The sequence below is a fragment of the Lepidochelys kempii genome, chromosome 5 (assembly GCF_965140265.1).
Source record: "Lepidochelys kempii isolate rLepKem1 chromosome 5, rLepKem1.hap2, whole genome shotgun sequence".
NCBI classification, from domain to species: Eukaryota; Metazoa; Chordata; order Testudines; family Cheloniidae; genus Lepidochelys; species Lepidochelys kempii.
This window is the reverse complement of record NC_133260.1, coordinates 507,833-530,308: the sequence shown is the minus strand read 5'-3', so window position 1 is coordinate 530,308 and position 22,476 is coordinate 507,833. Positions and strand designations below refer to the sequence as shown.

The following is a 22,476-nucleotide window of genomic DNA, read 5'->3' as shown; positions in this document are numbered from 1 at the left end:
GTGGGTGCTCCCCTGTCTCCTTGGGCTGTGGGGGCTACTTGCTGCCCATGCTGCTCCCACTTATTCCTGCCTCCGCCCTGCGCAGGGGACCCGGCCGACACGGATTACACGGCCGTGGGCTGTGCCGTCACCACCATCTCCTCCAACCTGACCGAGATGTCCAAGGGCGTGAAGCTGCTGGCCGCGCTCATGGAAGACGAAGGTGGGAATGGGCGACAGCTCCTGCAGGCTGCCAAGAACCTGGCAAGTGCCGTCTCAGACCTGCTGAAAACTGCGCAGCCAGCCAGTGCCGAGGTGAGTGTGGGGCAGGGGAGGGAAGGGGAAAAGAGGAACAGAGGGGAGCAGCTGGGTGGGGCTCCGAGGGCTGACCATGTGTTTGCCCTGGTTCCCTGCAGCCGCGACAGAACCTGCTGCAAGCGGCCGGCACCGTGGGCCAGACAAGCGGGGAGCTGCTGCAGCAGATTGGAGAGAGCGACACTGATCCTCGGTTCCAGGTGAGTGCAGCCCTGGCCAGGGGAGGGGCGGGGTGGATGGACACTAATGGAAGCAGGTCCTTTTCCCAGAATTGTCCTGCGGGTCCCTTCTCCCAGCATGGAGGCCGGGGCAGGCGGTGTGGGTTGCCCCAGCCTGGGACCTGTGGACGACGGCTGTGCCAGGTACACAGAGGGCAGGGCCACTCCTGCCCCCAGCTGGAGCCTCCACAGAGTAACGCTTCTTCTCTTGTGGATTCCTGTGCAGATCCCAGAGAGCCGCCGCGCTCGGACCCTGCCCACCTCAGAGCCAAAGACGGTAAAGGGTGGGGAGCGCAGGGGCTCCCAGCCTTCCTCTCGGGAACACAATCAGCTGGGTTCTTTGGGAAGGGAACTTGCCAAAATCTGCTTTTCCTGTAACTGAATCTTGGAAGTCCATACACTCAGGTCACTCTGCTCCAGTGACAACTCACAGCTCTTTCCCGCACCCCCAAATCCCTAGCACTGGCCCCCCCCAGTCACCTCTGCTCCAGTGACTACTCACAGCTCTGCCCTGCACCCCCAAGCACTGTCGTCCCCTAGTCCTCCGTCCGTCCCCCGCCCAGTCCCCTCTGCTCCTGTGGACCCGCCCCTTCCCCCAGCACTGGCTGTTCCTGGGCGAGCAGGGCCCTCCGGCCTGGGCTCAAGCTGGCATTGGGGCCGCACAGATGCCTAGTGCTCTCATGGGCACCCGGCCAGTGGGGCTTGGGGAGATGGAGCTGAGAGGTGCTCGGAGCAAGGAGTGGGCTGCAGGAGTCCATGAAGGGAAGGTTAGAGAGAGGCAGCCAGCAGGGAACAAGGGGCTGAGAGTGATGGGGCTGGTCTGTCTCAGCCGCTCGCAGGACTTACCGTTCTAGGCCCTGAGGCTCTTGTCTGCGCTGCAGGCCGAGGGGCTGGGTCAGGCACAGTGACTGGCATGTAGCCGTTCAGACACACACCAAGGGGAGCTGTGCAGTCCGAGCCCCAGCCTGACCTCCATCTGCCAGGCTCTGCCACTCAGCAGCCAGACCCGAGTGTATCCACTTCCAGCCTCCCGCATTCTCCTGTCGGGGTCGCTTCTGCTGCAGACAGTTAATCTGGGTGTGACTGGGACTGGGAACTAATGAGCTTGGTGCATGTCTTCTGGCTTGTGATTGTGGCTGGAACTGGTGATGGGTCGGGGGAAAGCAGCCTCTGGCTGCAGCAGATTGAGGAGCAAGGGAGGTAAGGCCTACCGGGGCTGGAGCTGTCTGTAGCAGGGGCTCTGGGTGAGGGAGCTGGACTGCCAGGGCAGGGTGTGGTTTGGCCGGCCATGTGTGCAAGGCCAGGGCCTCGTGGCCTGTGCCTGCAGGCTGCCATGTGCCGCGTGTGGAGCGCTGTGTGGGGGTTGTGGAGTTGTTGATTGCTGCGTGTGCTGCCTGGTGTTGCCTGCAGCGTGTTGTGTCGGTGGTTGTCTGTTGTGTGCTGTCAGAGCCGTGGGTCTGCTGAGGGGCAGGCGGTTGCCTGGAGTGTGGCTGGTGGTGATGTTACCCGAGGTGTGCCCATCGGGTGGTGACACTTGCTCGGCGCCTGCCGCATGTGCCGTGCCTCAGTACTGGCCGCAGCCCGCAGTGGGCGGTGCCCACTGTTGCCCGCAGGTGTTGCTGACTCTGAGCCCTCCCTGGGGCTGGTTAGATGAGAAGTTCCTACGAACTCCTGTTTCCCTGTTGAATATTTCACGAGGTTCTGGGTGGGCCTGCCAGCTGGCCTGCAGCTCCATGCCCCGGGGCCTGCACTGATCCTCTGCCTCCCCCCAGGACATGCTCATGCAACTGGCTAAGGCCGTGGCCAGCGCAGCCGCTGCGCTGGTCCTGAAAGCCAAGAATGTGGCCCAGAAGACAGAGGACTCGGCGCTGCAGACCCAGGTGATCGCGGCTGCAACGCAGTGCGCCCTCTCCACCTCCCAGCTGGTGGCCTGCACCAAGGTAAGAGCTGGCTCAGAAGCCAGGTGGCTTAACCCTTGCCTGCCCGCACACCTCCCCTGCTCTGTGCCCAGCACCCTCGGGTCAGCGCTGCAGAGCTGGCATAGTGCGAAAGGCAAGAGCTCCACGCTCTGCAGAGCTGCTCAGAAAGCCCAGCTGGGCAGCCCCGGGGAGCTACTCCCAGGGCCAGTTCTCCGTGTCCGCCAGCTGCTCGCTCTAATTTGGCTGGGCCCTGGGTACCTCCCAGCCCCTTCTGCTGCCCCGCGTTCATGGGAGGGAGTGGGACCTGGGGCTGATGCACCGAGCTGCTGCTCTGTCTCCTGGCCCTGGGTTTGCAGGGCTGGCAGAGCTCCCTGCCCCGTGGCCTTTGTTGTGTCCGTTACTGTCCCTGTGCCCCAAGCCCTTACACACTGAATGAACCCCCCGGGAGGGATTAACCCTCTCTGCGCTGCAGTGCCAGTGAGGGGAGGGGCAGCATTAACCCTCTGCAGTGCGGGGCGGGGGAGCATTAACCTTCTCTGCGCTGCAGTGCCGGACCCAGGGGGCAGTATTAACTCTGTGTGTGCCGCACTGCTGGCGGACGTAGGCCCGGGGTCAGTAACAGGGCGCTGGTGGTCTTTCCCTTCTCCTGCAGGTGGTGGCTCCCACCATCAGCTCCCCTGTGTGCCAGGAGCAGCTGATTGAGGCTGGCAAGCTGGTGGCGAAGTCAGCAGAAGGCTGTGTGGAGGCCTCCCAGGCAGCCACCGACGACGACCAGCTGCTGAAGCAGGTGGGGGTGGCAGCCACAGCAGTGACACAGGCCCTGAACGACCTGCTGCAGCACATCAAGCGGCATGCCACCGGCGGGCAGCCCATCGGGCGCTACGACCAGGCCACCGACACCATCCTCAACGTCACCGAGAACATCTTCAGCTCCATGGGCGACGCAGGTGAGGGGCCGGGGAGGCCATCACAGGGTAACCGCATCTTTGAGGGTGGTGGCCCACTGTGGCTGTGCGTAGGGGGCTGACCTAGAGCCTGCTGTGACCTCACAAGGTGAAGGGTCCGTCTCTGCCGGGCCTGCACTGACCTTGCCATGGCCTAGGAGGGGGTGCAGGCCAGCACCAGCAGGGACATGAAGAGCTCCCAGTGAGGGTGCGGGCGGGGGGTGCCAGCTGGTCCTGCTGCGGGGCGTGCAGGGGGCAGCCCTGACTGACCCCGCCACAGTCCCAGGGGTGCGGGTATGGGGTGCCAGCTGACAGTGCTGCAAGGGGTGCAGGGGGCGGTGCTGACTGACCCTGCCACGGTCCAGGATGGGGTGGAGGGCGCCGGCTGACCCCTCTGCAGCTCCGTGTGGTGTGCAAGTGGGGGATGCCCAGGGCTTACTGACAGGCAGCTCTTCCTTTGGTTCCCAGGGGAAATGGTGCGCCAGGCTCGTATTCTGGCTCAGGCAACCTCCGACCTCGTAAATGCCATCAAAGCGGACGCTGAGGGGGAGACGGACCTGGAGAACTCACGCAAGCTGCTAAGCGCCGCCAAGATGCTGGCCGACGCCACAGCCAAGATGGTGGAGGCAGCGAAGGTCTGCAGCACTCTGGGCGGAGCTGGCGGGGAGGCAGGATTAGAATTTCCTTTGGAAATCCAGTGCGGCTCCTGGCCCGTGCAGGGCAGACAGCCCTGACCTGGTGCCAGGAGTAGCGGAGAGTAGCTGCAGCTCTAAGGCTGAGGGCAAGCATGGCGCGGCCTGGGGAGGGCAGGGCAGGGCAGGGCCTGTGAGGCATTCAGCATATAGGGCAGAGAGACAAGTACCCCAGGACCTGCTCTGTGCAGATCTGCAGGCCTGAGTGCCCCTGTAATGTCTGTAGTTAGTAATTTAAAAGTAAACTAAACTGAATGTTTCAAGGTTTGAGCTTTTCGGGCTGTTACAGACAATTACGTTGGGGGGGGCGGCTGTGAGTGACAGTGAGTGATAAAGTTAAAAGCTATTTTCCATTAAGTAGTTAGGTAAGCAGGCAGGCCTTATAAGGTAACCTTATACTTGCATTTTAAGATGAAATGATGTGTTTAGGGGCAGTTAGCCCCTAAATGAGGAGAATGGGGTGAATTTTTTTAACATTGCTTTGATGGCAGATGGATGTATGTGCCTAATCTAAAATTACATATAATTAATTATAACTTACTTTAATTCATTACCATTAAATTTACTTTTTACTCTATTTGTTTTTGCTAATATAATTACATTTTATACTTTTTATTGCCTATTTAACATTAAGCATTATTTTAATTTAATTTGCATAAGTACCGTATTAATAACTATAATATACAGAGCATTTTTTAAAACTTTAAAACACTTGTAAAGACCAGTTTGAACCGAAACATGTTTGAACTTATTCTTAACTTGCCTTTAAATTGTCGCACTTCACTTTACTTCTATTGTATTAAGCCTCACTTGATGACTGTCAAGGGTATTTTTAAGAAATAGATTTTTGTGCGTACTTACATATCAGTATTTCGTATAAACATATACAGGTATTCTCTTTGTAGGCTGCACCATGGAGGGGGATTCCAAAGCTGTAAAACAGCAGCCCCCTTGTTACCCCCAGGCAGGGGCTGATTCCTGTTTCTCAGTCCTTGAGGTTCTCTTTGCCGGTTCCGTGCATCTCAATAGGGCTGTTGACTCTGAAACCTAATGCTGGCATTTGAATAGCGGTGCTGATACTACTTTCACTACTGACCACTTTAGGAGAAGCATCATGCTCCTCCGGGGCTCGGATTGCGCAAACCGAGCTTGGGGGGGGGGCGGGGGCTCTGCTGCTAAGGGTGAGATGCAGCCGCTGCTGTCAGGGTAGGGGAGATTGCTGGGTGCCGTCTGGGAGGCATCTGGCTTGATGGGTTTTCCTGCTCTGCCCAGGGGGCTGCAGCCCACCCAGACAGCGAGGAGCAGCAGCAGCGGCTCCGGGAAGCGGCTGAGGGGCTCCGCATAGCGACCAACGCCGCAGCTCAGAATGCCATCAAGAAAAAGCTGGTGCACAAGTTGGAGGTGAGATGCCTGGGGGCGCCGCCAGGGGGGCGGGGAGGGCAGAGGGGCCTGATGACGAGCGAGCCTGTAAGGAGTGGGCTTTCTGGAGCAGAGAGTCCCCTTCTCTCGATGCGCCTCACGGAGTCCCCTTCTCTCGACGCACCATGCTGGGATGGGCTCTCGGCTCCCTGACCAGAGGGCCTGGGGTGGCTCTGTGAATAAGCTTCTCTGCTGGTGTCTGCATCTCACCTGCAGCTGGCTGGGGTGTGGTGTCCCCGAGTGCAGGGTCTGTGCTGGCCAGGCCCCCAGAGCTGCACAGGGCGGTTCCTGCTCCCCAGTGTCAGGCGAGAGCCCCAGGGCCAGCGGGCCAGCTGCAGGAGGGAGCCCTGGGCTGGGGTTGCTGGGCGGGCTGCCCCCTTGCCTGTGCCCTGCAGCCTGAGCATCAGGCAGCTCTGATGGACCTGCTGCTTCTTCCCTGCCAGCACACAGCCAAGCAGGCTGCAGCCTCCGCCACGCAGACCATTGCCGCCGCGCAGCATGCCGCTGCCTCCAACAAGAACCCAGCAGCGCAGCAGCAGCTGGTGCAGAGCTGCAAGGTAAGGAGCAGGGCATTCCCGGCCACCTGCGTGTCCCACCCCACCCTGTCCCAGCAGTCGCAGTGCAGGGTCACCTCACCCAGTCCTTCCCCTGCCTGCTGCCCTGCCCCCCGCCGGACATTGGCACACTCTGAGCCCGTGCTCCCCCTGGTGTCAGAGCTGGGCACAGGAGCAGCCCCAAGGGGCATGGGGAGCTGCAGTGCCCCATGGGAAGCATTTCACTGCCAACTGTGGGAGGTAGCATGCGGTGCCAGGATCTTAGTCCTGCAGCCCAAGCCCTGGGGCTGCTTAGGGGTCCCAGAGCGGCTCCCCCCACATGGGGGGGGGTTGGTGGGAGTGGCCTCTCTCAGTGTGGGCGAGATCCCTACTCTGAGTGACCTTTCGCAGGTTGGCAGGGGGATGGGAGCAGCCTCTCCCAGTTTGGAGGGATTGTGGGGGGTCCCTGCTCTTGGAGTGCTTCCTTTCGGGGTGGGAGGAACTTCTACAGGGTTGTGGGGGGTATCCTTGCTCTCAGAATGGCTTCTCCCAGGTTGGCAGGGATGAGGAAGGACCCTGCTCTTGGAGCACCCTCTTGCTGGTTGGCTGGGGGGCGTTATTAGATAACCAAAAAGCCACAATTCCATGATCATGAAAGAAGACAACTTGGGTTAAAAGGCTGTCCTGGTTAAGGGGGCAAGTGAAGGCAACAACTAGAAATAATATGTATATATTAACAACTGGAAGAAAGGAGAAGTAGATAGCAATCAGTATAAATAAGAAGTTGTAAAGTTCACATTGATAAAGGAAGCTAAAGACGGGGAGAAATCCATGGGTGGCAGTGCTGACAGTAAGAAATTTTTTCACTTATCGGAAGCAAAATAAAGCCTAGCAGTGGCATAGGCCCATTAGTAAATGGAGATGGTGAAACAGTGAATGATGCAGAAGAGGGAGACATGTTCTGTATCTGGTAAGAAGCCGGCCGATGTACTCGTATCACACGAGGAAGAGGAAGTACTTTCTAATCCTTTAATAACTAAGGAGGATGTTCAACAACATCCAGTAGGGACAAATCTGTTGAAATTAGCAGGCTCAGATAACCTGCGCCCAAGCATCCTAGAAGAGTTGGCTGAGGAGATCTCTGGCGTTGCTGATTTGATTTATAATAAACCTCAGAATACTGGGGAAATTTCAGAGCTTGAGTCAAGTGTTTAGTCTGACCTCAATCCTGGGCAAAACGGTGGAAAAGTGATAAGGGATTCAACAGGTAAAGAATTGAATGGCAGGAACATAGTTAATGTCAGCCAGCTTGGGTTTGAGGAGAACAGGTCTTGTCAAACAAACCCAATTTCATTGTTTGTTGGGATTACAAGTTTGATTGAGAGAGGTAACTGTGTAGATGTAATATACTGAGACCTCTGTAAGGGTCTGACTTTGTACCACATGACCTTCTGATTAAAAATTAGCCCTCTTATATCAGTAAAGTACATCTTAACTAGATTAAGATCTGGCTAACTGGTGAATTTCAAAGAGTAGTTGTCAATGGTGAATCATCATTGAATGGGGGAGTTTCTGGTGGGGTTCTGTGGGGATCAGTTCTAGGCCAAACACTATTTGATATTTGTATTAATGATCTGTCAGTAAGTATAAAATCACTGCTGATAAAATCTGCAGATGACACAGATTGGCGGAGTGGTAAATAATGAGGAGGGACAGGGCAGCCATACAGAGTGATCTGGGTCACTTCATAAGCTGGGCCCACTCAAAGAAAATGTGTTTTAATACAGTCAAATGCCAAGTTCTCCATCCAGAAGCAAAGAGTGCAGCCAGACCTCTGAGAACTGGGGGCTGTACCCTGGGAACCAGTGGCTCTGCAAAGGATTTCGGTGTCCCAGTGGACAATTGTCCAGGAGCTCCCAGTGCGATGCTGTGGCACAAAGGGCTAATGTGACCCTGCGGTGTATAAAAAGGGGAGCAGGGAGGTGAATTGACCCCTGTGTGTGGCTCTGGTGAGACTGACTCTGGATCCTGTGACCAGTTCTGGTGTCTGCATTTTGAAAAGAATATTGAAAATTGGAGAAAGTGCAGAGAAGAGCCACAAAAGAGTCAAGGGCTAGAAGAAAAAAAAAAGTCTTCTAGTTAGAGACTCAAAGAGCTCAATCTGCTTAAAGGTCAGGGGGTGACTTGCTTGCAGTGTGTAGCTACCTTCCCCAGGGAGAAAAGGCTCTTAACGGAAATAGGCAGAACACAAGCCACTGGCTGGCAGCTGAAGCCAGACACATTCAGATTAGAAATAAGGCTCAAATGTTTCAGTGAGGGTGATTAACCCTGGGAGCAAACTCCCACAGTGGGCAATGCTGGATTCTCCATCTCTTGTCTCTTGATCCAGCCTGGCTGCCTTTCCCAGAAGCTGTTTCAGCCACACGCAAGTTCTGGGGCTCCAGGCAGGGGGGCCAGGGCAGCATTCAAGGGCCTGTGCCACACAGTAGATAAGACTAGGGGATCTGCTGGTCCCTTCCTGGCCTTCAGCTCTGAGTCCCTGCTTTGGAGTGGCCTCTCCTGGCTGAGAAAGGGAATGGGGTCCCAACTCTGCTCTCCACACAGTGTGTCCCAGCTCACCCTTCTGTAAGGCCTGTCCTCAGGGAGCCCAGCTCTGCCCCCAGGCCTGTCGTAGGGACCACTCCCTGACCCTGCAGTGCGTTTCACTCATGCCCCACTCTCTCCCTGTCCCGCTGCCCACTCTGGGCTCCCTACTGATTCACTCTTCTGTCTGGTTGCAGGTGGTGGCAGATCAGATCCCGATGCTGGTACAGGGCGTGCGAGGAAGCCAGTCCCAGCCAGATAGCCCCAGTGCTCAGCTTGCGCTCATTGCGGCCAGCCAGAACTTCCTGCAGGTACCAGCCGGGCTCCCGCCGCTGGCACGGGATCCTGCTCCCTGGCACTCCCCTCACCTCGTCTCTGGTGCAGGCTAGCCTCACCCTCTGCTCTCCTGACCCTGGTCGCAAGCTGAGTGGCTCTGTCTGCTTAGCACATGGGGATTCCATCCCCTGAGTTTGGGATCTCCCCGCCTGCCCCTCCAGACTGTGGGGGCTCTGCTGGGCATGGGATGGGAGTGCCGCCCTTTGTCCTGTTCTCATGGTTTATCCTTTCCACCCAACAGCCTGGTGGGAAGATGGTAGCTGCAGCCAAAGCCTCTGTCCCCACCATCACGGACCAGGCCTCTGCCATGCAGCTCAGCCAGTGTGCCAAGAACCTGGCCGCAGCCCTTGCTGAGCTCCGGACAGCTGCCCAGAAGGTAAGCGGCTCCTCCCTGGCCTGCCCCTGAGGGCACTAACTGAGAAAGGAGAGTAGAGATGCCAGGAGCAGGGTTTGCTGCCCATGTGGCTCAGTTCCTTTCTGCTGCTGCAGGCTCAGGAGACCTGTGGGCCCCTGGAGATAGACTCGGCGCTCAGCATGGTGCAGAGCTTGGAACGAGACCTACAGGAAGCCAAGGCTGCTGCCAGAGATGGCAAGCTCAAGCCCCTACCAGGGGAGACGGTAAGGGCTCCAGGAGGTAGATGGGTGCGTGGGTGGCCAGGTAGAAGGAGGGACAGTGGGTGGGCTGTGAGATGGTGGTGGGATTGATGGGCAGTGGGGGTAAGAGGATGGGTGCGTGGGGGCTGGGGTAAGGAGTGGGAGGGGATGAGGATGCGGGGTGACCTGTGGGGTGATGGGTGAACCCTCTCTGGTTGCCCCCAGATGGAGAAGTGCGCCCAGGACCTGGGGAACAGCACGAAGGCCGTCAGCTCTGCCATCGCCCAGCTGCTGGGGGAGGTGGCCCAGGGCAACGAGAACTATACAGGTACCAGGGCAGAGCCCTCCAAAGGGGCAGGGGAGCAGGCTCAGGCCTGCCTTCTGTTTGTGGCCCTGTACAGCCCTGCCCCGGTGATGGGTGCTGTGCGCACGTGCCCTCAGTGGCTCACGTTGGGGCTGACAGCCTGTCGTGGCAGTGTAGGGTGACAGCAGGAAGGCAAATGTAATGGCTGTGGCCAGTGCTTGTGGGCAGGAATACCATCCAGCCCCCTGGCCTGGATGGGAGAGGCAGGGGAAAGGGGCCAGCCATGTGGGCCCGGATGGAAGAAACGGGGGAGAGGTGGGGCCGGCCCTGTGGCCCAGAAATGGGAAGGCTTGTACGGCTCTGGGCTGCTGAAGACAGAGGCCGATCCTTGCTTGCACAAGGGATGTCTGAGCAGGGGAGGGGTTCCCCCAATGTCTGTGACTGTGGGTCAGGGAAGCTCTCTGCAGGCTGGGTCAGTGGCTCATGTCTCTCCCAGGGATTGCTGCCCGGGATGTGGCCCAGGCCCTGCGCTCGCTCAGCCAGGCTGCCCGCGGCGTTGCAGCCAACACGTCCGACCCCCAGGTGCAGAGTGCCATGCTGGAGTGTGCTGGCGACGTCATGGATAAAGCCGGAAACCTCATCGAGGAGGCACGCAAGGGTGTGGGCAAGCCGGGCGACCCTGAGAGCCAGCAGCGCCTGGCCCAGGTGAGTGTGGGGCCCCCAGCGTCCCCCAACCTGGCCCCCCCGAGAGCCAGCAGCACCCTCCAGCCCTAATCCCCCCAGCAGTGGGGCTGAGGGAAGGTGCCCACCACTCACGCTCGAGGGACAGGTCTGTGGGGAAGGGGGTACCACAGAGGACAGGCATGTGCACATGTGATTGGCTGTCCCTTTCTCCTGGCAGGTGGCCAAGGCCGTGTCTCAGGCCCTGAACCGCTGCGTGAACTGCCTCCCGGGGCAGCGGGATGTGGACGCCGCCATTCGCACAGTGAGCGAGGCTAGCAAGAAGCTGCTGGCCCAGTCGGTGAGTGCAGCCAGATGAGCTGGAGATGCTCCTTGCATCCCTCCCACCATGGGGCTGGATCGATCCTTCCCTGCAGCCCAGTCCAGGAGGGCCCCCCACCCCACGTGAGCTGGCTGCTCACTCTGACACCCGTTCTCCAAGGTTCAGCCCCACTTCGCCTCCACAACGACACGTTCACAGCACCAAGAAGACTGCGGTCTGAAGTGCCCAGCCCAAGTCCTGCAGGGGGCCCCTTTGAGCAGGGGGTTGGACTAGATGACCTCCTGAGGTCCCTTCCAACCCTGGTATTCTAGGATTCTATGAATGCCCCCTGGGCCACGTTTTAGGGGATGTTTTCAGTGGGAAGCTCCCTGAACGAGGAGCAACGTACCCTGCTAAGCCCCCCTGAGCGGCGAGTGCCCCGCCTGGCTAGGCACTGCTCAGTCTGAGCAGCATGGCCGCTTTGCCTGGCACAGCGACATGCTCCTGGCACGCCAGGCGGTGGCAGCCTGTGGGCGCTGGCAGGCTCTCTCTCTGCTGCTGCCAGCCCCGCTGTTGGAATTGATGTGCCCCATCTCTAGGGCTCCTTGCACTGCCCAGAGGGAACAGGGCTTGGATGCCTGTGGCCGTGACCTCCCGCCTCCTGTGTGTCGCCCCCTCACAACCCCTGTGTCTCTGCTCCCAGCTCCCACCCAGCACCAAGAGCTTCCAGGAGGCACAGAGCCAGCTGAACCAGGCAGCAGCTGGGCTGAACCAGTCTGCCAACGAGTTGGTACAGGCCTCCCGGGGCACCCCCCAAGACCTGGCAAAGTCCTCCGGCAAATTCGGGCAGGACTTCAATGAGTTCCTGGAGGCTGGCGTGGAGATGGCTGGCCAGTCCCCGGTAAGAGCAGGCGCCTTGCTGCTGACCAGCCCAGGGGGTGTTTAATGGGTGGGTTGGTTGGCAAGGGGGTTACGGGAGCAATTAGTACAATAGGTGTCTGGGTGGGGTGAGCAGCTGGCCAGCTGTGCTGATCGGCAGTCGATGGCTGGGGGGTGAGCAGCTGTTACAGTGGCCGGGGATGGTTGGCTAGTCAGTGCCTGGCCTGGATGGCTGAAGAGTGTTTGGCAGATAGGTGGGATTGCTGGTGTGTTGGTGTGGTTGGTTGGTACAGTGGCTAGCTAGTCTGGGGGTTGGTGAGTGGCTGATGCAGTGACTGGGTGGGGCGGGGGTGGGGGTCAGCTGGCTATCCAGTGTCTGGGCCAGGTGGCGGAAGAGCCATTTGGCAGGAAGGTGGGATGGCTGGCGGTTTGGGGTGGGTGGCTGGGGGGTTGGCGTGAGCAGCTGATACAGTCTTTGGCTAGCTGCGGGGTTGGTGTGGGTGGCTGATGCAGTGGCTGGCTGGGGGATTGGCTGGCTCCCCAGTGCCTGGCCGGGTGGCTGAAGAGCCATTTGGCTGTAGGTGGGATGGCTGGGGGGTTGGTGTGAGAGGCTGATGCAGTGCCTGGCTGGCTACTCAGTGCCTGGGCCAGATGGGAATGTGACTGCTGGGTTAGCTGACTGGCGGTTCGGCTGTTTGTGGAGTTGGGAAGGGGGTGGCTGGCTGGTGGTAGAGGGCACCAATAAGTTCTGATTGAATTGGGGAGGGCACCTGGTGGGTTGAGCCTGGCAGAGGCTGCTGGGGGTGTGGGCAGAGCCAGGAGGTGTGGCTGAGTGGAGCTGGCTGAGTGACCTGCAGGGCTGACTGGTGGCTCTTTTGGCTGGTTGCAGAATAAGGAGGACCAGGCACAGGTGGTGTCGAACTTGAAGAGCATCTCTATGTCCTCCAGCAAGCTGCTCCTGGCCGCTAAGGCGCTCTCCGCAGACCCCACTGCCCCCAACCTCAAGAACCAGCTGGCGGCTGCTGCACGGTAGGAGATGCCATTCACAGTCTAGTGCCCTGCTGGCCAGCCCCGTGAGGGGGAGATGGGCGAGTGCCTGCAGTGCCGGGTGTGTTTGCATCTACGTAGACAGTCTGTCTGAGCCATTGAACCGCTGGGGGAAGGGCGGTGTACAAGGCCACGAGAGACCAGGCAGCCCTTGCCGACGGGTGCAGCCTGCACATATGGCTTCATTCAGCCGTGTGTCCGCTAATGCCACAGTGGGGAGACGGACTCTGCTCCAGGGCAACACAAGGCAGGGTCTGCGCCTGGGCATCCCACATAGACCTAGCTGGCTGGTCCTCAGTTTGTTTCTTCTATTTTCAGTGAGGTCTTGGTGAAGTTGTCCTTGACAGTCATGGTTCAGGCCAGCATAACACCTAGATACACAGGCTCTGGGTCATAGACCAGCCTGTCCCCCTCCAAGAAGCTGTTCGTTGGCTGTTTTGGTGTAGGTGGAAGCAGCTTGAAACTGTTTTTTTGGTACTAGGTTAAGTCTCCCCCTTCCACAATCCTAGGCTGTCTCTGTCACGTAGCGTTCAGGACTTCTAGACGTTTGCAGTCCCCGTCCGGCACTGCCAGACAGCTGTGGTCTGTGTAAATAAAGTGCCGGGGAGTGGTGCTGGGATGGTCACTGGAAGTGTCAGTGATAGAACTGGGCCCTGAGGATAGACCATTGTTGGACTCCCAGAAGCTGTGTTTTTGTCCAAGTGAACCTTGAAACCAGCTGCCTCTCAGCAACAGGCCTACAGTCAGACAACCCACTTCCGTAGGACCAGTGACAGTTTGCACGGGAGGCCTGTGTGCCAGATCCTGTCCTATGCAGCAGGAAAATCTAGGAATACCGCACCTGTGGTCTGCCGGGCCTGGAAGCCATTTTCAGGGCCGGTGCTGAGTGCCAGCACTTCAGTTTGATCTGAAACCTGCCTGATCCGCACTCGGGATAGCGAGGGTGGGGGCAACTCTGCGAGGGATATTTGTACCAGCAGCTTAGCGGAGAGGTGGGGCAGTACGTGGTGGCAAGTCAGGGATCTTTCTCAGGTGTTGGCAAGGCTGTTGCTTTTCCTCTGCTCCAGATTTCAGGTGTTTTGTTCTGCTGACTGACTCTAGATACGAAGCTGGATCCCCATAGCTTTTCCCAGGTTCTCCAGGAGTTCAGGAGAGATGTACCTGTTGGCATTGTTTTGGATCACCCGTTCTCTTTCTGCTTCGGGGAAAGGCTGGGAGTCTCCTTCGGTAGTGCTGTCTGTATTACCACCGTTGTTTCTTCGCCTCTCCTTCAGCCTTCCTGTCCTTATCCAGCTCTGCAGTGTGTGCCAGGTGGCAGCAAAGCTGTCCGGAGAGACTGGCACTTAGCTGGAGGCTTCTGAGCAGCACCAGCCTCTCTCATGGTGCCCTTTGCAGCTGGACATCACGTGTTCCGTTCCATGGTACCCTGCTCTCATTTGCTCTGCTAGAAATGTTCACGTCGTCTAAAGACACGTGGGAATATCTGAATCACCACTTGCTTCATGTTGCTTGAGGAGTTCTGCACACTCCTCACCCAGGCAGGGAGCGTGGGACTTGTAACAACCTCCTGGGAGGGACTTGGTGGCAGCTTGTAAATGGTTTTGTGAACCGCAGTAAGCTGCTTTGGTAAGAACATAAGAATGGCCATACTAGGTCAGACCAAAGGTCCATCCAGCCCAGTATCCTGTCTACCAAAAGTGGCCAATGCCAGGTGCCCCAGAGGGAGTGAACCTAACACGTAATGATCAAGGGATCTCTCTCCTGCCATCCATCTCCACCCTCTGACAAACAGAGGCTAGTGACGCCCTTCCTTATCCATCCTGGCTAATAGCCATTCATGGACTTAACCTCCATGAATTTATCCAGTTCTCTTTTAAACCCTGTTATAGTCCTAGCGTTCACAACCTCCTCAGGCAAGGAGTTCCACAGGTTGACTGCACGCTGAGTGAAGAAGAATGTCCTTTTATTTGTTTTAAACCTGCTACCCATTCATTTCATTTGGTGGCTCCTAGTTCTTATATTATGGGAACAAGCAAATAACTTTTCCTTATTCACTTTCTCCACACCACTCGTGATTTTATAGACCTCTATCATATCCCCCCTTAGTCTCCTCTTTTCCAAGCTGAAAAGTCCTAGCCTCTTTAATCTCTCCTCATATGAGACCCATTCTAAACCCCTAATCATTTTAGTTGCCCTTTTCTGAACCTTTTCTAATGCCAGTCTATCTTTTTTGAGATGAGGAGACCACATCTGAATATGTGGGTGTACCATGGATTTACATAAGGCAATAAGATATTCTCCGTCTTATTTTCTATCCATTTTTTAATGTTCCTAACATCCCGTTTGCTTTTTTGACTGCCGCTGCACACTACGTGGACGTCTTCAGAGAACTATCCACGATGACTCCAAGATCTTTCTCCTGATTAGTTGTAGCTAAATTTAGCCCCCATCATATTGTATGTATAGTTGGGATTATTTTTTCCAATGTGCATTACTTTACTTTTATACACATTAAATTTCATTTGCCATTTTGTTGCCCAATCACTTAGTTTTGTGAGATCTTTTTGAAGTTCTTCAAAGTCTGCTTTGGTCTTAACTATCTTGAGCAGTTTAGTACCATCTGCAGATTTTGCCACCTCGCTGTTTACCCCTTTCTCCAGATCATTTATGAATAGCTTGAATAGGATTGGTCCCAGGACTGACCCTTGGGGAACACCACTAGTTACCCCTCTCCATTCTGAAAATTTACCATTTATTCCTACCCTTTGTTCCCTGTCTTTTAACCAGTTCTCAATCCATGAAAGGATCTTCCCTCTTATCCCATGACAACTTAATTCACGTAAGAGCCTTTGGTGAGGGACCTTGTCAAAGGCTTTCTGGAAACTGAAGTACACTGTGTCCACTGGATCTCCCTTGTCCACATGTTTGTTGACCCCCTCAAAGAACTCTAATTGGTTAGTAAGACATGATCTCCCTTTACAGAAACCATGTTGACTTTTGCGCAACAATTTTTATGTTCTTCTATGTGTCTGACAATTTTATTCTTTGCTATTGTTTCAACTAATTTGCCCGGTACTAACGTGAGACTTAACGGTCTGTAATTGCCAGGATCACCTCTAGAGCCCTTCTTAAATATTGGCGTTACATTAGCTATCTTTCAGTCATTGGGTACAGTAGCTGATTTAAAGGACAGGTTACAAACCATAGTTAATAGTTCCACAGTTTCCCATTTGAGTTCTTTCAGAACTCTTGGGTGAATGCCATCTGGTCCCGGTGACTTGTTACTGTTAAGATTATCAATTAATTCCAAAACCACCTCTAATGGCACTTCAGTCTGTGACAATTCCTCAGATCTGTCATCTACAAAGGATGGCTCAGGTTTGGGAATCTCTCTAACATCCTCAGCCGTGAAGACTGAAGCAAAGAATTCATTTAGTTTCTCTGCAATGACTTTCTCATCTTTAAGTGCTCCTTTTATATCTCGATCGTCCAGGGGCCCCACTGGTTGTTTAGCAGACTTCCTGCTTCTGATGTACTTAAAAAACATTTTATTACCTTTTGAGTTTTTGACTAGCTGTTCTTCAAACTTCTTTTTAGCTTTTTACATTTAATTTGGCAGTGTTTATACTCCTTTCTATTTACCTCACTAGGATTTGACTTCCACTTTTTAAAAGATGCTTTTTTTTATCTCTCACTGCTTCTTTTACATGGTTGTTAAGCCACAGTGGCTCTTTAATTCTTTTACTGTGTTTTTTAATTTGGGGTATACATTTAAGTTGGGCCTCTATTATGGTGTCTTTGAAAAGTGTCCATGCAGCGTGCAGGGATTTCACTCTAGTCATTGTACCTTTTAATTTCCGTTTAACTAACCCCCTCATTTTTGTATAGTTCCCCTTTCTGAAATTAAACGCCACTGTGTCAGGCTGCTGCACTGTTCTTCCCACCACAGGAATGTTAAATGTTTTTATATTATGGTCTTTCCAAGCAGTCCTGTTATAGTTACCTCTTGGACCAGATCCTGCGCTCCACTCAGGACTAGGTCGAGAGTTGCTTCTCCCCTGTGGGTTCCTGTACCAGCTGCTCCAAGAAGCAGTCATTGAAAGTATCTAGAAATTTTGTCTCTGCATTTCGTCCTGAGGTGACATGTACCCAGTCAATATGGGGATAACTGAAATCCCCCACTATTATTGAGTTCTTTATTTTGATAGCCTCTCTAATCTCCCTTAGCATTTCATCGTCACTATCACTGTCCTGGTCAGGTGGTCGATAATAGATCCCTATTGTGTTATTCTTATTAGAGCACGGGATTACTGTCCATAGAGATTCTATGGAACATGTGGATTCATTTAAGATTTTTATTTTATTTGATTCTACATTTTCTTTCACATATAGTGCCACTCCCCCCCCCCACACACACACACACACACAGCCACCACATGACCTGTTCTGTCCTTCCGATATATTTTGTACCCCGGAATGATTGTGTCCCATTGATTGTCCTCACTCCACCAGGTTTCTGTGATGCCTATTATATCAATAGAGATGTCGTGCAGGATCCCAGTGTTGTAGCAGTCGGAGAATTGCGTCCAGCTGGGCCAGTTTACTCGTCCAGTGAGGGTTTTGTTGGTGCTCACAGTAGGGATAGTTACTCCAGCTTTGGGAAGCGGATGATGGCCTGTGCTGGTGGACCCGGTGAGGTCGGGGGAGCAGTCTTGCTTCCATCTGGCAGAATGAAAAGTACCTCCTTGTTTTTGCAGGGCCGTGACCGACAGCATTAACCAGCTGATCACAATGTGCACCCAGCAGGCTCCGGGCCAGAAGGAGTGTGATAACGCCTTGCGGGAGCTGGAGGTGAGGGGCAGCCCAAGGCAGGGGACGCACTGGGAGAGCTGGGGGTGGCGGAGGGCCGCCCGAGGCAGGGGGACGCACTGCGGATGGTGCGGAGCATGATATCCCTGAGCCCTTCCTACTGATCACATTGTGGGGGCCTGGCTGTGGCTCTGAACATTCGGGAATGGAGGATAAGGGGGGACTTTCAGCTTCACTGTTCAGTCCCCCCACTGCTCACTCTGACACGTCTCCCCCTGCAGACGGTGCGGGAGCTGCTGGAGAACCCCACCCAGGCCGTCAATGACATGTCCTACTTCAACTGCCTGGACAGCGTCATGGAGAACTCCAAGGTGAGGCTGGGGATATGGAGGCACAGGGGGCACGTGGCTGGAGCTGGATCGGGGGGAGGAGCGGGTGGGTGATTCGTGGGGAGCTGGGGCTTGGTGGGGGAGGGTGGGTATTGGTGTCTGTTTGGGAAAGCCCATTGAGTTAATCGCTCCCAGCTGGTTTCCCGCTCCTTCCTGCTTGACAGGTGCAGTGACTTGCTCTCACTCTATGTCCATGCGTATGCCATTTCGCCCGTGCTGGCTCTGCCTGTCCCTGGCTGCCCAGGTCTCTCTAGGGCCCTGCCCAGGGGAATGCTCCAGGGGCTCGGGTTCTTGTGCAGAGACCAACATCTCCGGGATTCTGGCCATTCGTGGCCTGGGCCAGTCGCAGTGCCGGGCAGGCTTTTCTCCTGTTCTCCTCATGCCAGTCGGTGTCTGAGGTCTCCCCTACCCTGTGCTCCTGGGTGCCTGGACCCCTTCCACTCATTGAACATAGGGTCTGGGCTGCTGGTCCCATGGCCTGACTGAGCTCCAGGGCAGGGATGCATGTTTCCTCTAGGTGGACTGCTTGTCTCTATCCAGGGCATCTTGTCCCTGCTGTTCCCCAAAGTGCCCGCAGTGTGCCTGGTACCCCACCCACCCATGTAGTGCAGGGAGGGATAAGACCTCTGCAGAGAAGTTTGTGCTGCAGGCCTAGCTCTCCTACTGGGCTCTTCGCAGCCCCACATTAGCGGGCTGGTTCCCATCAGGGCACAAGGGGAGAGGGTCTGGCCTCCCAGAGCAGTGGAGAGGTTTGTGGAAGGAGTAGCCAGGCAGGGGGGCAATGGCATAAGAGTGGGTGAGTGGGGCCAGTTGAGCCGTGAAGGGCCTGAACGGGGAGAAGAGGAAGCCTGAACGTGATGCCCTTGAGATGGGGGGGCAGAGGAGGGAGGTGGTCCGAACAGGACCCAGGGCCATGGTATGAGCAATGTGAGCAGAGAGAGGTGGGTGGTGCTGAAGGCTGGACAATGTGGACCTTGGACACAGCAGGGGCAGCGTGTCTGTCTGTCTCTCTGTCCACCCCGCCAAGCCATCTCATGCTCACTCACGGGGCATTGTGGGGTGTCTGGACACCTCTCTCTCCGGCAGGTTCTGGGCGAAGCCATGGCTGGAATTTCCCAGCATGCCAAGAACAGCAAACTGCCCGAGTTCGGGGAATCGATAAGCACAGCCTCCAAGGCACTCTGCGGGTTCACTGAGGCCGCAGCTCAGGTGAGAGAGACCTCAGCCCAGCCTTTGGCCTCAGCCCCTCGCAACAGCGCTGGGGCCGGTTGCCGGAGCCCCCGTCCCTGCATGGCCACTGCGTGCCCTGGAGCCCCTCCCTACACTGCCACCTGTGTCCCCAAACCTGTCCCCACTCCCACCGTCCCCCAGAGCCCCTGCCCACACTGCCTCACCCCCCCGTCCCTCCCCTGTGGGCCATCCCCCCAGAGCCCCTCCCCCTGCTGCCTCATCCCTCACCCCCTGTGCCATCCCCCAGAGCCCCTCCCCACGCTGCCTCACCCCCGACTGCTAGGCCTGTCTGGCCCTGATTCTGTTCCCAACTTCTCCCCTCTCTCTGGTGCTCCCAGGCTGCCTATCTGGTGGCTGTTTCGGACCCTAACAGCCAGGCCGGACAGCAGGGCCTAGTGGACCCCACCCAGTTTGCCAGAGCCAACCAAGCAATCCAGATGGCCTGCCAGAACCTGGTGGACCCGGCCTGCACGCAGTCCCAGGTGAGTGAGGGCACTGGGAAGGAGTAGACTGTCTGGGCACCAGGCTCCCTCCTGCGCTCACAGGCAGGGAACATAGGAGCAGCTGGAAGGGCTGAGTGCTGGGCATGGTGTGGCACCAGCCCTGGGGGTTTGTGACTGGGAGGCAGAGCCCAGTGTTGTGGCTGGGGCCAGAACCAAGCTGGCTAATGACACGGCTCCAGGCACTTCGGGCGTGGGTCCCTGCTGGCTCAGCCAGGCCCTGTCTGTCACCTGGGGGTTCGATGGGGCTGTGGCAATGGGCACTCCAGGCACCTCCTGTCCCCACTTTGTGGGGGGCTGGTCCAGGAGTGGATGCTGGGTGACCCCTCTGGTCCTGCTCTGTGGGGGTGAGGGAGCAGGGTGCAGGGAGTCTCTGCTCTGTGGGAGGAGCAGGACACGGGGACGGGCAGGGCTGAGGCGGGGAAGTGCAGGGAGGCCCCTCTCCCCTGGTGGCGGGAGGGGTTGGAGCTGGGATCTAGGGCTGGACAGGATGGCGCATGACCCCTGCCCCTCTCTGCAGGTGCTATCGGCCGCCACCATCGTAGCTAAGCACACCTCAGCCCTGTGCAACACCTGCCGCCTGGCCTCCTCCCGCACCGCTAACCCCGTCGCCAAGCGCCAATTCGTCCAGTCCGCCAAGGAGGTGGCCAACAGCACGGCCAACCTGGTCAAGACCATCAAGGTACCTCTCTGCCCCTGCGCGATGTGGGAGAGAAGCATCACCCCCTTGGCTGGCTGCTCAGGGGGTCCCTGGCGACCGCACTGGGGAGTGGGCAGCAGGGGCATGGGGGGGCAGCAGGGCTGGCGTCTGGGCCCACTGCAATAACCAGCTGGTCTCTCCCACTGTCTCAGGCGCTGGACGGAGCCTTTAACGAGGACAACCGGGAGCGATGCCGGGCAGCCACCGCCCCCCTCATTGAGGCCGTGGATAACCTGACAGCCTTCGCCTCCAACCCAGAGTTCGCTACCATCCCTGCCCAGATCAGCCCTGAGGTGAGAGCTGCCACGGGGCGGGCATGGAGCGTGCCCTACACGGGGCTCACAGCCACTGGGCATGGGGGGTGTCAGGGACTGCCTCTTCCTAGCTCAGACTGCGAGAGCCCTAGGCCCTGGGGGATGGGATTGGGGTGGCTTCCTGGATCAGGTGTGTGGGCGGGGGGATGGGGTAGGTCTCAGGGAACTGGAGGGGATATGGGAAGAGGGTGATGAGGTCAGATATGGGGGGAATTGGAGGGGGAGGGGAGATTGCTGAGGACAGGGGGACTTCATTGCAGAGAGCAGGCAGTGCCTCTGGGTCACAGAGGCCATCATCTCTCCCTGGCAGGGGCGCAGAGCCATGGAGCCCATCATCACCTCTGCCAAGACCATGCTGGAGAGCTCGGCAGGCCTCATCCAGACAGCCCGCTCTCTGGCTGTCAACCCCAAGGACCCGCCCAAGTGGTCGGTGCTGGCCGGTCACTCCCGCACCGTCTCTGATTCCATCAAGAAGCTGATCACCAACATGCGGTGAGTGCAGGCCGATTGCTGAGGTCTCACCTCCAGAGTCTGCTCTCCTCTCAGCTGCCAAGCTGCCTGGAGCTGCGGGCTGGGCTGGGGATCCTGGGGCCACGGCTCAAATCTCGTTTAGACGCAAAGCCTCTATCCTGGCTTGGAAACATGCCACAAGTGGGAGGGACGCAGGGTCGTCTGCCTGGGTCTGCAGGCAGCTGGGCTCCGAAACGGGCAGCAGCCACGTTCACCTCATGGGGCGTTGCTGCTAGAGCCCAGACCAGGACTCACAAGCCATTTCCCTGCTGGGCGTCTCTGTGGCGGCCGGTTGTGCACCAGGGCTGGGCAGCACCTGCCTGGGTGGGAACAAGGCATTCCAGGCGCTGAAGCAGGGATCTGTGTGGGAGGGGACAGGGAGATGGGAGCCCAGGAAAAGGAGGGTGTGATTGGCAGTGTCCACAGCAGCCGCTGGGCAAGGAAGGATGATGGCGGCGTGCTGGCCCGGAGATGGGGAGACCAGTCTGAGTGAAGTGCAGCGATGCATGCTGGGATGGAGCTGGAGGAAAGCCATGAACACTTCCAGCACCATGCTCCTGTTCCTGCTCCCACGCAGCAGGGCTGGGGCCATTTGTCTGGGTTCAGGACGGGCAGCTGCCCAGTGGGTGGGCCTGGGACTGGGTTCCCCGTGGCTCTGGGAGGAGGCAATGGAGGGGTGAACAGCCTGGGGTGCTAGCCTGGCCTTCCCCTGGGCCGTGGCTTCCCTGCATTCTGCCCTGGGGGAAGCTGAGGCTCTGTCCTGGCCCGGGCGTTGCTGATAGTGAGCTGTCACACAGGGATAAGGCCCCCGGGCAGCGGGAGTGCGACGAGGCCATCGAGGTGCTGAACAAGTGCATGCGGGATGTGGACCAGGCCTCCCTGGCTGCCATCAGCCAGCAGCTGGCCCCCCGAGAGGGCATCTCCCAGGAGGTGAGTCTGGGGGGCAGCATGGGTCCTTTGTCTGCGGGTTCTGTACTCCCCCAGCACAGGCTGCTCCCAGCCCCTCTCAGCCAGGGTGCCTCTGTCCCCTGTTCTTAGGGGAAAGGCCAGAGACAAGTGGCTGCCATGCTTGGGGCTGGGGGCTGCTCTCTAGAGAGAGCTCCCTGCACAGCCTCACCCCCCAAAGTCAGGGGCTCCCCTTCTTAGCAGGAGCCTGACGCCTGGGGAAACGGACCGAACTGCTGTTAAATTCAGCACAGAGTCTGGAAATCTGCCTTACCCCTATGGGGGCTCTGCTCCCTCAGCATTCCTGGAACCCTGCCTTGCACCTGCACCCTACA

General features: G+C 57.2%; 1 protein-coding gene across 4 annotated transcripts in view; it reads left to right on the top strand.

Moving 5' to 3' along the window:
- The window catches only part of TLN1 (talin 1), a 137,310-nt gene that overhangs the window by 81,079 nt on the left and 33,755 nt on the right, over positions 1-22,476 (top strand). For 3 of the 4 annotated variants that reach the window (XM_073343249.1, XM_073343250.1, XM_073343251.1), the window contains exons 16-39: positions 86-294; positions 396-494; positions 739-789; positions 2,285-2,452; positions 3,084-3,378; positions 3,844-4,010; positions 5,340-5,468; positions 5,930-6,043; positions 8,800-8,913; positions 9,180-9,314; positions 9,428-9,556; positions 9,758-9,860; positions 10,333-10,541; positions 10,738-10,857; positions 11,522-11,719; positions 12,587-12,726; positions 17,502-17,595; positions 17,835-17,924; positions 19,029-19,151; positions 19,511-19,654; positions 20,193-20,354; positions 20,525-20,665; positions 20,997-21,178; positions 21,994-22,126. In XM_073343249.1, the coding sequence (XP_073199350.1) occupies positions 86-294; positions 396-494; positions 739-789; positions 2,285-2,452; positions 3,084-3,378; positions 3,844-4,010; positions 5,340-5,468; positions 5,930-6,043; positions 8,800-8,913; positions 9,180-9,314; positions 9,428-9,556; positions 9,758-9,860; positions 10,333-10,541; positions 10,738-10,857; positions 11,522-11,719; positions 12,587-12,726; positions 17,502-17,595; positions 17,835-17,924; positions 19,029-19,151; positions 19,511-19,654; positions 20,193-20,354; positions 20,525-20,665; positions 20,997-21,178; positions 21,994-22,126 (3,449 nt within the window). The remainder of the gene's footprint in view (positions 1-85; positions 295-395; positions 495-738; positions 790-2,284; positions 2,453-3,083; positions 3,379-3,843; positions 4,011-5,339; positions 5,469-5,929; positions 6,044-8,799; positions 8,914-9,179; positions 9,315-9,427; positions 9,557-9,757; positions 9,861-10,332; positions 10,542-10,737; positions 10,858-11,521; positions 11,720-12,586; positions 12,727-17,501; positions 17,596-17,834; positions 17,925-19,028; positions 19,152-19,510; positions 19,655-20,192; positions 20,355-20,524; positions 20,666-20,996; positions 21,179-21,993; positions 22,127-22,476) is intronic. The other variant, XM_073343252.1, reaches the window with a different exon arrangement.